The following is a 15,151-nucleotide window of genomic DNA, read 5'->3' on the forward strand; positions in this document are numbered from 1 at the left end:
ATACTACATGTATCCTGGGTCCTCAATCTATTTTGTCACAAAGAACCATCCCTCTCGTGGAAAAACAGTAATTTCATAACCTGTACCTGGGGACCAGTGGTAAAGCGGATCGTACCCACCAGGTTCGGTTGCTCCATCTTTCAAACACACCCTCCTTGTTTCACCTTTTTGCTGGTTTGCTGCATCAGTAATTGCAGTGGTCTCAGATTGCTTGCCTTCTTTTGGAATGGCCCAATGGCAATACACCCATTTCCCCAAACTTCTGTGATTGGTCCACACCACAGGATCTCTGACTCATCATCCCCAACATGACTTAAGGTGAACAGACCTGCTGTCTCATACAGTGCAAGGATAAAGTACATAATCATACTCCTTTTCATCCTTTACTTTCATGACATTCAAAATTGCAACTTACCCAACAGAAGCAAAATGTTTGCAAATTCAATTTTCACAATTAATCACAAAATTCCATCACAAAAACCAGCCTCTCCTCCATTGACTCTGTCAACACTTCCTGCTGCTTCAGCAAAGCAGCCAATATAATTACAAACCCCTCCCAGCTTGGACATTCTGTCTTCTCCCCCCTTCCATACAAAAGCTTGAGAACACTCGAGGACAGCTTCTATCCCACTGTTCTAAGACTATTGAAACGACCTCTTATATGAAAGATGAAATCTTGATCTCTCAATCTACCTCATCAAGGCTCTTGCACTTTGTCTACCTGCACTGCACTTTCTCTGTGACTGTAACACTCTATTCTGCATTCTGTTTTGTTTTCCTTTAGAACTATCTCGATATACTTATGTATGGAATGATCTGTCTAAAGGTGTGCAAACAAAAGCTTTTCACAGTATCTCGGTACATGTGCCAACAATAAAACCAATTACCAATAAAAATGTATCATAGCACCTCCTGACAGTTTGATCACATCTCATTCTCTTTACCAATATATTAAAAAACTTGAGCTTGACAGGTTCAAAATGCAGCCATACGTGAAATCCAATTGACATTCCCAATCCAGTGACACCAATTTTATATTTTTGTTTTCTCCAAAGAATTACAATCACTTTTATAATTGACTGAATCTCAATAAAAAAAGTTTCATTCCAATATAGATCCAGGGTAAAACTGAACTGTGCGTGCAAACAGTTCTTAAAACGTGATTTAAGTTCATTGTTAATAGAGGTAGTGAAGGCATTTAACAATAGTTCTGATACCTTGAACTAAACCAATGGAAGAAGCAAAAACACCAAAACGTGAATCTCCACACAGAAATAAAAACAGACTCAATACTTTTGACTTTTCTTCAAATCTGTTTAAAAATCATTGGAAAATATTAATTGCAAAGTTGGGAGAGAATACTGATGAATATGGCAAACTATCATACATCACCAAATCCTTTACCATCACTCATCCTTCTGTGCCATGGCATGCGATTCAACAATGCCATAAATGCCCAGAAATCAAGCACAGACCCATTTTTTTGGGAAACAGATCATTTGACATGAGGTGCCTTGTTTGCAGTGCAAAACCTTTAACTTTCTTTGAATAGCTAACAAAAATAAAGGCCACATGAGTTGTCAATAATTTCAAGGCTGCCTCAATTAACAGTGTACAAAGCAAAGGGGACTCTGTACAGTTATTCTCTATTTAATTAACACCCTGTGGATTTATTCAAAGTACATCTCTTAAAGTATGCTTTCCCTTTAAATTTTCACTGTGATTTGCAGCAACCTGCAATGCCGATTCTCCCCCAGTAGCAAAACATAAGAAAACAGTTGGGGGACCAAAACTATTGAAGTGTAGAAACACAATCAAGTGGAAAATTTCTATCTGGAAAATTAATGAAAAGTTAAGTGATTCTTTTGCAATTCACCGCAATTGTGCTGAGAACATTATGGGAACCGTTACTTGCAACTTAGACTGTTTGGGCCCAAACTAAAGGATGTCGACTTCAGATGCTGCCATCTAGAGACCAGCACTAAATGGAAAGACAAAACAGTTGCAGCACAGAGATTATTAGAATTACTTCACTACTTTGAGGTTAACATCAGCTCAATAATTCATTATTAATTTTTTTAAAAATCCAGCAAATCAAATTCATGTTGCGTCTCCCTACAGACCTGTGAACATTTATATATTTTATTACACTGACACAAGGTAGCCAGCACAGCCACAGCATTCTGGAGCTGTAGTAGGTATTACTAGCAGACCTTGGGTGCAGGGTCAGAATGGGTATTAGGGCAAATGAGCAACTTCCTCCAAGCAGGGAAGAAACGGACCAGCTATAAAAGGCTTTAAACTGCCTCAGATCTTATGTTGTGCTGGTTAATGGTCAACAAGGAGAAATGTGGCTATGCTACAAATACAAGAGAACAAGTTAGACTACTTCTTAACTTGCCCATTGATCAAGGATGGCCCATGAATGGGTTGAATCTTACAGAGGCCAACTTGCAAGCTTTGCATTGGACCTGACAATGGAAGGGATACAAAGGTTTGGTGGATAGACATGAGAAATGACAACCAACAGCAAACACATCTCTCCAAGTGCACCATGAATGGGCATTATAATACCAACATGTACTACACAAAAGGACTGTGTACTTAAGGTGGGGAGAAGATTGAAATTGCAATTTCTGTCAAAGATACAGCTGTTTAAGATCAAAAGAGAAGTATAATCATTTTCATCTGATACTGTCAATTGCTCCCTGGGATAGGCTGTATTCAGTTTGGGAACAAAGACCCTGCTTCGCTAAGATGAACGTTTTATTTGTAAGCACGTATTTCCTTATCACTATTCCTTGATGCTGCAAATATCATCGCTTCAAGAGCTTGATAGCAAAGAAAATGCAAGTATATTATTGAAGATCAATTTCAGAGTAGTTGTAAACTTGCATATATGCAGACAAAAGCCAAGAAGTCCCTTTTGCAAAAAAAATAAATACATCCAAAAATTGTACTTGTCAAAGAAATTGCTCTGTCAGCTGAAAAGCGCTGCAACTCTACAGCAAGCTCCCTTGTTGAACTTAAAGAGTCCCACTGGAGCATGGAAGGTGGTTTTATTAAGGAGGATTTAGACAATGGATTAAATGTTTTTGCTTCATTTTTTCTGCCACAAATATGGAGTAGGGAGGATGGAACCAAACCAGACGCAGGTCACCAAGATATTCTGCTCATCAGCTGCAAGTTATTATTCCTTTAGTGTGAAATCAATACATCAACTAGCTGATTAGAACACTGAACAGCACAGCACAGGAACAGGCCCTTCAGCCCACTATGTCAGTGCCAACCATGATGCCAATTTAAACTGCTTATCTGCCTGCATCTGGTCCACCTCATTCAATCCCCTGCCTTTTCGTGTGTCTAAATGCCTCTTAAACATTGCTATCCTATCTGCTTCCATCACGTCCCTTGGCAGCACATTCCAGGCACTTACCACTCTATGTAGAAAAAAAAACTTGCCACATAAATCTCCCATAAACTTTCCCTCTCTCACCTTAAAGCTATGCCCTCTGGGTATTTGACATTCCCATCCTGGGAAAAAGACTATTTACCCTGTCAATGCCTCAATTCTATAAATTTCTTTCAAATCATGCCTCTTCCTCCGATGCTCCAGGGAGAACAATATAACTTTGTCCAACCTCTCCTCACAGCTAATACTGTCTAATCCAGGCAACATCCTGGTGAACCTCTTCTCCATTCTCTCAAAAGCCTCCACATCCTTCCTGTAATGGAAAGACCAGAGATGTACACAGTACTCCAAATGTGGTCTGACCAAAGTTTTATATAGCTGCAATAGGACTTCCTGAATTTTAAACTCAACACTTGGACCGATGAAGGCAAATATGCCGTGGGCTTTCTTTCCCATCCTATCTACTTGTGTTGCCACATTCAGGGAGCTATGGACGTGCACCCCAAGATCCCCCTGTTCATCTATGTTCCTCGAGGTCCTACCATTTACTGTATATCTTCCTCTTACATTTGACCTCCCAAAATGCAACAGCTCACACTTGTCCAGATTAAACACCATTTGCCATTCCTCTGTCTACAACTTTGCCAATTTTTGTGTTCATCTGCAAACTTACAAATCAGCCACCTACATTTTCATCCAAATCACCTGTACTTAGTCACAAACCGAAGTTCTAGCACCAGTCCTAATGAAATGCTACTGGTCACAGACCTCCAGTCAGAATAACACCAGTCCACAACTACCCCGTCATAGAACATACAACAGTACAGCACAGGAACAGGCCCTTCAGCCCCCAATGTTGCGCCAAATTAATTAATAATTAAATGCTTAATTAAACTAATCAATTCTACCTACACAATGTCCATATCTCTCCATTCTCTGCACATTCACGTGCCTATCTAAGAATCTCTTGAATGCCTCTATTGTATTTGCCTCCACCACTACCCCTGGCAGTGCATTCCAGGCACCCACCACTCTTTGCGCAAAAAACTTGCCTCACACATCTCCTTTGAACTTGGCCCCTCTCACTTTAAATGCATGCCCTCTAATATTAGACATTTCAACCCTGGGAAAAAGATACCAGCTGTCTGCTCTATCTGTGCCTCTCATAATCCTATAAACCTCAATCAGATCTCCCCTCAGCTTCCGCCGCTCCAAACAACCCAAGTTTGTCCAACCTCTCCTTATAGCATGTCCTCTAATCCAGGTATCCTGGTAAACCTCTTCTGTACCCTCTCCAAAGCCTCCACATCCTTCCTATAATGGGGCAACCAGAATTGAATGCAATACTCCAGATGCAGTCTAACCAGAGTTTTATGAAACTGCAACATAACCTCCCGACTCTTAAACTCAATGCCCTGACTAATAAAAGACCATACGCTCCTATACGTCTTCTATGGTCAAGTCAATTTTGAATCAAGTCTGCCAAGTCTCGATGGATCCCATGTGCCTTAATCTTCTGGATCAGCCTTCCACGAGGGACCTCGTTGAAAGCTTTACTGAAGGTCATGTATACAACCATCCACTGCCCTATCCTCGTCAATCATCTTCATCACCTTCTCAAAAAAACTCAAATCGAGACATGACCACCCCTGCACAAAGCCACACTGAGTATCCCCAGTAAGTACGATGCTTTTCCAGATGCGAGACAACCTTATTCTATCCTAAGTTATAGGCTCACCAGCCTATAATTTCCTGATTTGTCTCTACTGCTCTTCTTAAACAGAGGAGCAACACTGGCTATTCTCCAGTACTCTGGGACCTCATCTATGGCTAAAGAAGATACGAAGATCTCTGTCAAGGCCCTAGAAATCTCCTCTCTTGCCTCTCTCACCAGATGTAACTTTATGACTGACATCTATCGTTTGCAGGAAAAAAAAACAGGCAAAGCTACTGGAATGTACAACACAATGTGGATAGGATTTGTAAAATGGACACATGACCGAAAGCCACTCTGGGGACTCTAATGAGTACATTAAACCAAGCAAAATTCTCTCTCACAATTTAGGGTAAGCAGACTTCTCAATAAGATTATTGTCTTGAGGTCCTATTACGGTCTTCATAAATGCAATTAACTGCAATATCAGCCCAAGTTTCTCCACTGTGATCAATCTGATTTGCAGGTGTTCTCGAGGTAGGAACAGCAGGGAAGGTTTTATGCTTTAGAGAGAGCATTACTGCCAAGCGTGGATCACCATTTGGTACTGCTTGCAGGGTCAGTGGAAATGCAAACATAATGGCTCTGAATTTGGGGCCAGTTGTGAGCCACCCATGATGGCTGTTGACCCACAAGCTGAGGCCATGCTCATTTTATGCAAGTCTCCTGAGGATAAATTGCTAATATTTACAACATTCAGGGAATGAGAAAAAATATTCAAACTAGGAATAAACATTATAAATTGACAGTTTTTTTGTAAACAAAATTTTAAAAAAAACTTAATCACACAGAATATTTAAAAATATTTAAACAAACGAAAATAATTCAAAAACATAAATTAACTGATACTTAATTCCCTGTAGACATTCTTCTCCTTTCAACAAAATAGACACAAGTTTCCTATGCTAGGTTTACTCTGGTGCAGACTGTTGAAATGTTTACCCTCCCAATGGAGGTAGGAAATTACCATTCATAGGGTATTCATTTGAACAATGTCACTCCCTCACTGGACTCCATAAGAAGTCCAATGACAGAGTGCACTATGAAAAAGCTGTTGCCAGAAGCTTCAGGATTTCCACCTTTCTTTCCCAACTGCAGGAATCCGAAACATGCATTTTCCAGCTGTTCTATGTGGAGCCACAGGCATTTCCCCACAAAATACAGTCCCCAAACCTCAAAGAAATCAATAAAAATTTGCCAGATGAAAAGGAACTATCCTGCATACCACTGTGTGTGTGATGCTGGTGGTGTCCTGCACCCAAGCTACTGTCTGCAGTGTGCACCTGTTTTTGGCCTTTATTGCAAGGGGACTGGAGTTTAGAAACAGGGGAATATTGTTACAATTGTACATGGTATTGGTGGGGCAGCACCTGGAGGACGGTGTACAATTTTGGTCCCCTTATTTAAGAAAGGACAGACTAGCACTGGAGGCAGTCCAGAAGCGATTCACTAGATTAATTTCTGGCATAAAAGGGTTGTCCCATCATGAATGGCTAGGAAGGTTACATCTGTGTTCTTTTGAGTTCAAAAGAATAAGGGGTAAACTTATTGAAACACCTAAGATTCTGAGGAGGCATGATGTTAAATGTTGAGACGTTTCCATTAATGGAAGTCTTGAATGAGGGTTAAGTTCATGCTGATATTATATCCTGTCACTAACCCTGCAAGCAATGGTGTGCTGATCAAAATGTACAAACAGGAAGGAAAGTTGATCAATGGAAAGTGCAATTGACCCTTAAGCCTGCCCTACCATTCAATATGGTTGAGCTGCCCTGGGCCTCAACTCCTCTTCAGTGCCTATTCCATATAGCATCATGGGCCAAGAGTTCGCACGATGGGCTCTGTTTATACCCAGCTCAGATAACACTTTTGCAACCTATCATGCAGGAAGCCTGGATGACACAAAAGACCTGGAGGTTCTTAGATCTCAGGAGAGTGCTGAAAGAGGCTGCTTACATAAGAAGGGGCAAATTCACAAACGGATCTGAACACAGGTGGAGAATTTTAAAACTGAATCATTTCCAGAGTGGGTGTCAATACAGGTTTGCTGGACATGAGGGAATGAGAGACCAGGACCTCACACAGCTTAGGACAGGGACAGAGAAGTTTTGGAGCTCAAATTCATGAATGTTGGAAGCAGCCAAGAAAGCAATGAAATAGTTGAGGATTCTGGCAGTAACAAAGAATTCAATGAAGGGGTCAACTATACGCGGGGAAGGCTGCAAGCGATACGATGGTAAAGGAAGTAGACAGATTTCGTAAGGGGTAATACACAGGGTTGGAAGGGTGATCCAAGGTTAAATAGGATGACAATGTTGCAAAAAAGATAGTTCAAGTTTACACAGTGGCTTGGGCCGGGGGGGGAGGTGGTGGGAACAAATGGAATTAGTGGCTAGGAAATGAAAATTCCAATCCCAGCAAACAAAAAGCTATCTAATTAAGGGATGCCAAGTTCACGGACACCAAGTTCTCATTAAGAGATCCATCACTCATTGCACTGTATGAAGTTCAGCTTGGAATTTTTATTTTGGAAGTTTTTGTGCAATAACTCTCCAGAATGTGGTAAATTTAATCTAGGTTAGTTTATGGCAGGTCACGTTTGATTTATTGTGTTTTTAGTCTCTACAGCTGACCTGGAATACTTCATTGGGCCTTGAAATTCCTCCACACATGCAAGTTTGTTCTTTCTTTCAAGTATTTGGACAAGAAACATCCTCCAATAGATAACACTATCAAAGTACAGATTCATACTACACACAAATTTAGGCAACATTTTTTTTTAAAATCACTCTTCAAGGAGGCGCACCATCAAATCAGTGACTCAACATGCATAATCAGATCAATTAAAAACACTCTCCTTTGCAGTTTTGAATATTAAACAAAGCCTCTGGGTCAGATCACTCCAGGGAACAGCAGTAATAATAGCACAATCAAACTGACAATTTTTATATTATTCCCAAAGATAAATGTGGCAGCAATAGGTGAAGGGTACAAGGAGGACTGAAAGAAGGAATAAAACAGCAAGAGGGATAATTGCAAAGAAACAGAGCTCAACTTACAAATTAAACCATCACAAAGAAAATTAGCCAACAGCAACAACTCATTACCAGGTTGTTGCTGCTCACAACCCATCTGTCAGGGGAAGATTTGAAGCTGATGTAAAACTAAAAAGCAATCATTACGGATGTGGGCATGGATTGCACGTCTGATCTTATCCCTAGATCGCAACTTTGGTGCCACTTAGTTTTGGCAGCACAGCCATAATTTGCTCCTGCCCTCTGGTAAAATTCATATGGAAAAACACGGGGACCATTGAGCAAATTCCAAGAAAATAAGCCAAACTGATTTCCTGCATAGGTCTCCAGTCACAGGATACAGCGAGTGATTGCAATGCCGCAAAGCCTGGTGGCCTAGGTCAGCTCAGTGAAGGTCAGGGATCAAAGTGGGGCCTTCACTTGTCCAGGAAGCTCCAAGCAGAAAGATCATCAGCTTTTCACCCGAGATGACATAATCTGAACTTCCTTTTCTGCTCTCTGATGGCACCAACCTTTGGAGCCTGAAGGTGCAGACTACAGTACATCTCTTAGGTGGATATTAGAAACTCATGTTCCAATGAACTTTGTTTAAAGTCCGGGGGCAAAGGGTTAAAGTGTTAAAATGCAAAGGGGGTGCGTGAAGAAAAGAACTTTTTTTTTAAGAAAAGCAGAGTGGTTTTGATCTGAAAACTACTACCTGCAGAGAGGGCTGGAATCAGAGTTAATCAGGGCTTTCAAAAGGGAACTGAACAAACAGCTGGGGGAAATAATTTGCAGGGCTACCAGTGGAGAGCAGAGAATGGTAGTGAAGGAACTGCTCTACACAGAACTGGCTGGATTTTTTTTAACCTCAGCACCTCTTTCTTGCCCTAATTCTAGATATCTTGATTTCCTTCAAATTCAAAAACCTATCAATTTCTGTCTCGAATATACTCAGTGACTGACATGAAGCAACTGGATGTCACCCACTTTTAGTCAGCTAACCACATATTATGTTTCACTCTAACATCTACTTAGGGGAATTCTCCATTTGGGGTAGAGAAGTCCAAAGATTCACTTCTTTCTCATCGCAGACTTGAACAGCCTATTGACACTAGGACCCTTGCTCCTGGACATCCCAGCTAGGGAAATCATCATCCTTTTATCCCCTGTTATGTCCCATAAGGATCTTATACACTTCAATGAGATCACTTCTCATTCTTCTAAATTCTAGACTATATAAGCCCACTCTGCTTAACCTCTCCTCATAAGACAATTAAATAATGATTCTATGAACCCAGACAATATTCAAGAGGCTCAGCAGTATTCAGGAGAAAGAAGCTCATTTGACTGGCACCCCACACACCGTTTTGAACACTGCTGTTTAGATGGTTGAACGTGTCGTGCCTGTTAGCACGTGCAAATCAAGCACAAAATCCACTTTGCCAACATTTTAACATGTTGGCTCCCCTTTCCATTGGAAGTGCTACCCATCCCCCAGTTGCATCAGGCAGTTCCGTCCATGGAGAACCTTAACACAGTTGTTAATTTCCCAGTATCACAACTTGGGCAGTGCTCAATTATGCCATTCTAATAGAAATTGGATCCAAAAGTCAGTTCATTAACTCTCATTCCAATGAGGAACTTGATATCCATTGGCAGATTTAAATTGTCCCCATTGAGAAATCAAAGATTCGGCCACGCATTTTGCGACAATCCTGTTCTGTAATTTTCTTCACAAGGATCACTGACACTTATCATGGTATCTCTGTACTATGCATCTCAATGCAAGATTTGTAGCTACAGGCCCCTTGAAGATGATAGCATGGGGCTATCAGGCCAGATCACTGCACGCAGCGTGGAAGTGCCTCCAATCCCTCTGCAGAGCTTTGATGCTACTATGAAGAGTATACATCAAGGTTCTGACTTGCTTCCACAGAAATGATGTGGCAGCTGCCACTGGGAAAATCACTCACTGTGTTTTGACAATCAATTGAGGAGGCAATCATATTTTTAAAAGGCAAATCTCACCAAGGTAGTTATTCCTGGCAGATCCTTCAATTGGACATTAGGGCTAAAACCAGCAAGTGCTTAATGCACCAAAAATGGGTGAAATCCAATTGCTGGGCACGCCTCCATTCATCACCAGAGCAGTGCAGTAACTCGCCATTTCTTTTTGGCTGCATCTCTCAAATCAGCTACTTTGACCGATCGGAACACAAAAACATTTTAAAAAAATTGAAGCGTGGGTGATTCAGGCCCTCATGTCTGCTCCACAATTCCTAGCCGATTTTACAACCTCAGTCACTTTCCTACATTAATTCCATATTCGTTGATTCCCTTATTAACGATCTATGTCTTGAATAGTCTGTCACCCCTGCATCTACCCTGACAGGCCACATTAGAATTTTTCACCAATATCATCTCCCTTTAAAGCTTTAGAGTAAAGGCCCAGTCAGATTAACCTCTCCTCTGGGCACTATACCACCCCCAGTATCTCACAATCTGGTGTATCTTTAATTTACTCCTTTTGTTTCATGTGTACCCTTCCATGTAGTGAGACCAGACCTGAACACAATATTCCAGGTGCAGTATCACCAGGGTCCTTTCTATCATTTAGCCATCTTCATTCTTGTATTCCAATCCTCTTGCAATAAAGTTCAACATACCATTTACCTTCCAAATTGCATGGTCTATCTACGCACTAACTTTCAATGATTTGTGTACAAGGATATTCAGGTCCCTCTCAACACCAATGGGTGTTCAATCCTCAGCATTTAAAAAGTCCTCTGCTTTATTTTTTTTCCTCCTTCACCCTTTTCCATATTACATTCCATCTGCCAGGTACTTGTCCATTCACAGCCCATCCATTGCCCCTCATGCATCCTCCTCACAACTCAGTTACCCAACTCAAAGTTGGATATGTTAAACTTGGACCTTCATGCTAATCGTTTATACAGATTATGATCAGCTGGGTTCCCAGCTCCAAACATGCGGCACCCTGCTTTTCACAGCTTCCCAATCTGATAAGAGACTCATTTATTCCTAATCTCTCTTCATCAATTTATAATAATGTATTACCCCAATCCTGAGATCTAATTTTGTTTATTAACTTCTTGTTGGGCACCTTATTGAAAGCCTTCTCAAAGTCCAAATACACTACATCAACTGGTTCTCCCTTATTTATTCTGCGAATCACAATCGCAAAAAGCTCCAACAGATTTGTAAGACATGATTTCCCTTTCTAACTCTACCCAGTCCTACAATAACTCTCCAAGTACTGTATCCTGTCACCATTGACTTAATGGTAGATTCCTGCATTTCCCCTTCCACTGATGTCAGATTAACTGTTGAGTGTTAACTGTATTCCTGCTTGCTCCTTATATCCTGGGACTGATTTGGCACATTCCAACTGTGGGAATTACTCTCAAGTCGATCATCTCCATTGCCACTTACTTTAACGCAGTTCATCGGATCCTGGGGATTTATTTGCTCTCAGTCTCATTAATTTCACCAATAGTTTTTTTTTCTTTACTAATTCTCATTTCTTTTAGCTTCTTATTCAATCCAGATCTTATCTTCTCCATTATTTACAGGAGGTTTTTCTCCCCTCATCTTTCATGAAGACTGACACAATATATTTGCTTAATTTCGCTGCCATTTTGTAAACTGAATGCCACCATTTCCATGTGAAACTTCTAGCATTCCCTAATAAGACCTGACCCAAATTTCTGACCAAAGTAAAACAAAATTAAATTTATTAATATGGTCAAGACACAGTACCTTACAATTGGAAAAACAATGCCACTGGCTATTATCTGATCACCTCCTTACCCAACAAGGTAGCAATCAGCGCAGAGTCTATCCCATCAATGGGTTCGCAGATTCGAGCCACAACTGGATGCACTTGCTGTGAGAGGTAGTATTGTGTGTCAATGGTCAAGTTTTCCTGCTTCTGCAGTTGCTCAGGTGCATATGCTCGCTGGCTGGCACTCAAGTTTGAGCCATCCTAAAGAAATACATTGTTAGTGTTCATCACCAAGACTAATATTGGTTTCAATCTATTTTGGCAAAGATCAGTTTGGTTGACATCACTATTTTTCCATTTCTTACTTGACAAATGATGTAAGATATTGTGTCCCCAGCTTTTATTTTGCGTCCACCTTGGGAATTTATCCACATGGCAACATGGACATGAGGCAAGCTTTTTTTATCTGGGTAATCTTGGGGATCCTTGGTCAAAGCCTATAGCAGTAAAGAAAACACAAGTAAAAATAACAATTTTAAATTATTCAATCAATAATGCACAAGAAAAGGAGAAAGCAGTATGTCCACATCACCCAAATTCCTGATATATAAACTCCCAAACTTCACTTCAGTTACCCATTCTCTCATTTTATGTGCTTCGGCAATGGTCAATCTATCTTTTTCTGCTTTGAACAATACTTAGCAAGCAACCCTGAAAAAAGCTGTCAGCTCAACACTACTAAACCACAAAAGCAGAGCTCTCCATATCCATATCAATCCTGAACAGTGTTCAAGGGCACTCACATTCTCATTAAGGTTAGGCATTGATTGCTGGGGTTACTAACCTTTGCTAATATTCAGCAATTTAGAAACCAAATTTGAAATGTGCCCACCACAAGCTCTCTGGAATCTTGCATTTAGCTCCACCTGTGCATAATCGATGATAGAAGCCTCGAAATGCATGATGGAAAGATCATTTGTATTATATCAGAATTCAATTTGCTTCAGGTCAGTGACTTGGATCCCTTATTCGATGCAAATAATATCCCTCCATTGATGCAAATCTTCTTACCAATATCTTCTAGTAACAAATTCACTTCTCCACCACGTACCACCACTGTCCCCCCCAAGGATTTATCCATGGTGCCCTCTTTATCCAGATGCTGTTGTTTAGCAACATTACCTAAAAATGTAAAGTTAGATTCTACACATAAGCAGCTGAGACCCAACTCCATGTCAACCCTGCACAACCTCACAAACCTTTCCACTGCACAATTAGAGCTGTCCTCCTTTCTCTGACTTCCTCTCATACTGTCAAACCCATCCCTATCCTTGCCTCTCCATCCCAAGCTCTTCCTTTGATTATGGCCTTCAGTCTAGTGATGGTTGTGCTTTCAGTCATCCAGGCCAATCGACTTTATCTAAATGAATAGTCAGTGCCGTTGGACACAATTTGCGATACACAAATTAATTTGCACTGTAGCTGCCATCAATTATTTATAAACATGGATGATGAAAGTTCAGAAGCACGAAGATGAAGGCAAGAAATATTGTGCGGGAGTTAGGGATAGGGTGAAAAGAAAAAAAATACTCTTGGATGAAAACAGAAGAAATCAAGACCAAACATCAAGGTAAATATTTATTACAAATGTTACTTTTTATTTTCCAGGAACAAAATAACAATCTGTATGAATGTCCAATAACTGTGGCAAGTGTAAGCTCTTTCTTCCCATGGGTGTACTGTGTGCTGCTTTTAAGTTCAGACTGTATAACATCCTGCTGAAGGTACCTGATGAGTAACATCTGTGTGAAATCACTGTCAGTAAGCTACAAAACACTAGTTTCACAAGATTTTATTCTAAAATCACAGCTGAAGCTATTTTATTAAAAACAAGCTATATTTAACCTCCCTGCAGACTCTGTACAAGTGTTGCCCATCTTCCGATGAACTCTCCCCATCAGCTCAATAATTTAAACCACAGTCTGTTAATCATAGATTGCTGCTGCAGACTTGTATATCTGCAGACTTTTAGCAGAATCAAGGTTAGAATTGCTTTAGTGGTGTAACCAAACTGCAAATTGTTTTCATTTGACACAAAGAGCCAGAAGCAGAGCTGCAGACTGACTCGAAATACTTTCAAAGACCAAAACACACACAAGAGAACTAGAAACACATAAAAAGATGTAGTTACATCTGTGGGAAACTGCAACCAATTTACTGATCATTGGTCTGTTGGGAAACCGAGAAGTTAGAACACTGGTACACAGAAACAACTCCAACTCCTGTTAATCTCACCAACTTCAGAATAAAATATGACTCTTGTTGAAGAACTTTATTAAGATTATATTTTATTTTTAGTAAGGCTGAATCAACGATTCCGTCAACTGCAAGATGCAGGAGGATGTTTCCCCTAACTGAGGAGTTTACGACCAGGGGACATACGTAGCTTGAGAATAAGGGGTAAGTCATTTGGGACTGAGATGGGGAGAATTTTCTTCACTCAGAGGGCGATGACATAAAAACATATGTAAGAAATAGGAGCAGGAGTAGGTCATCTGGCCTGTCAAGCCTCCTCTGTCATTCAATAAGATCATGGCTGATCTGGCCGTGGACTCAGATCCACCTATCTGCCTTTTCCCCATAACCCTTAATTCCTCTACTATGCAAAAATCTGTCTAACTGTGTCTTACATATACTTAATGAGGTAGCCTCCACTGCTTCCCTGGGCAGAGAATTCCACGGATTCACTACTTTCTGGAAAAAGCAGTTTCTCCTCATCTCTGTCTACTCCCCCGAACCTTAAGGCTATGTCCCCTCATTCTAGAATCACCTACCAGTGGGAACAACCTTCCTGCCTCTATCTTATCTATCCCTTTCATAATTTTATATAAAAAAAAGTTTCTATAAGATCCCCACCCATTCTTCTGAATTCCAGTGAGTATAGTCCCAGATGACTCAATCTTTCCTCATAGGCTCACCCCCTCATCTCCAGAATCAACCTGGTGAACCTCCTCTGCACCGCCTCCAAAGCCAGTATATCTTTCCTCAAGTAAGGAGACCAGAACTGCATGCAGTGCTCCAGGTGCGGCCTCACCGGTACCTTGTACTGTTGCAACATAACCTCCCTGCTCTTAAATTCAATCCCTCTGGCAATGAAGGCCAGCATTCCATTTGCTGCCTTGATAACCTGTTGCACCTGCAAACCAACCTTTTGCGATTCAAGCACCAGCACTCCCAAGTCCCTCTGCACAACAGCATGCTGC

At 40.8% G+C, this 15,151-nt stretch overlaps 1 protein-coding gene across 1 annotated transcript in view; it reads right to left on the minus strand.

Moving 5' to 3' along the window:
• Positions 1-15,151, minus strand: part of pola1 (polymerase (DNA directed), alpha 1) — a 210,286-nt gene that overhangs the window by 95,683 nt on the left and 99,452 nt on the right. The window contains exons 31-32 of the mRNA XM_052013854.1: positions 12,254-12,385; positions 11,975-12,149 (exon numbers count right to left, since the gene is read on the minus strand). Of these exons, the coding sequence (XP_051869814.1) occupies positions 11,975-12,149; positions 12,254-12,385 (307 nt within the window). The remainder of the gene's footprint in view (positions 1-11,974; positions 12,150-12,253; positions 12,386-15,151) is intronic.

This window comes from Pristis pectinata, chromosome 4 (genome assembly GCF_009764475.1).
Source record: "Pristis pectinata isolate sPriPec2 chromosome 4, sPriPec2.1.pri, whole genome shotgun sequence".
Lineage (NCBI taxonomy): Eukaryota > Metazoa > Chordata > Chondrichthyes > Rhinopristiformes > Pristidae > Pristis > Pristis pectinata.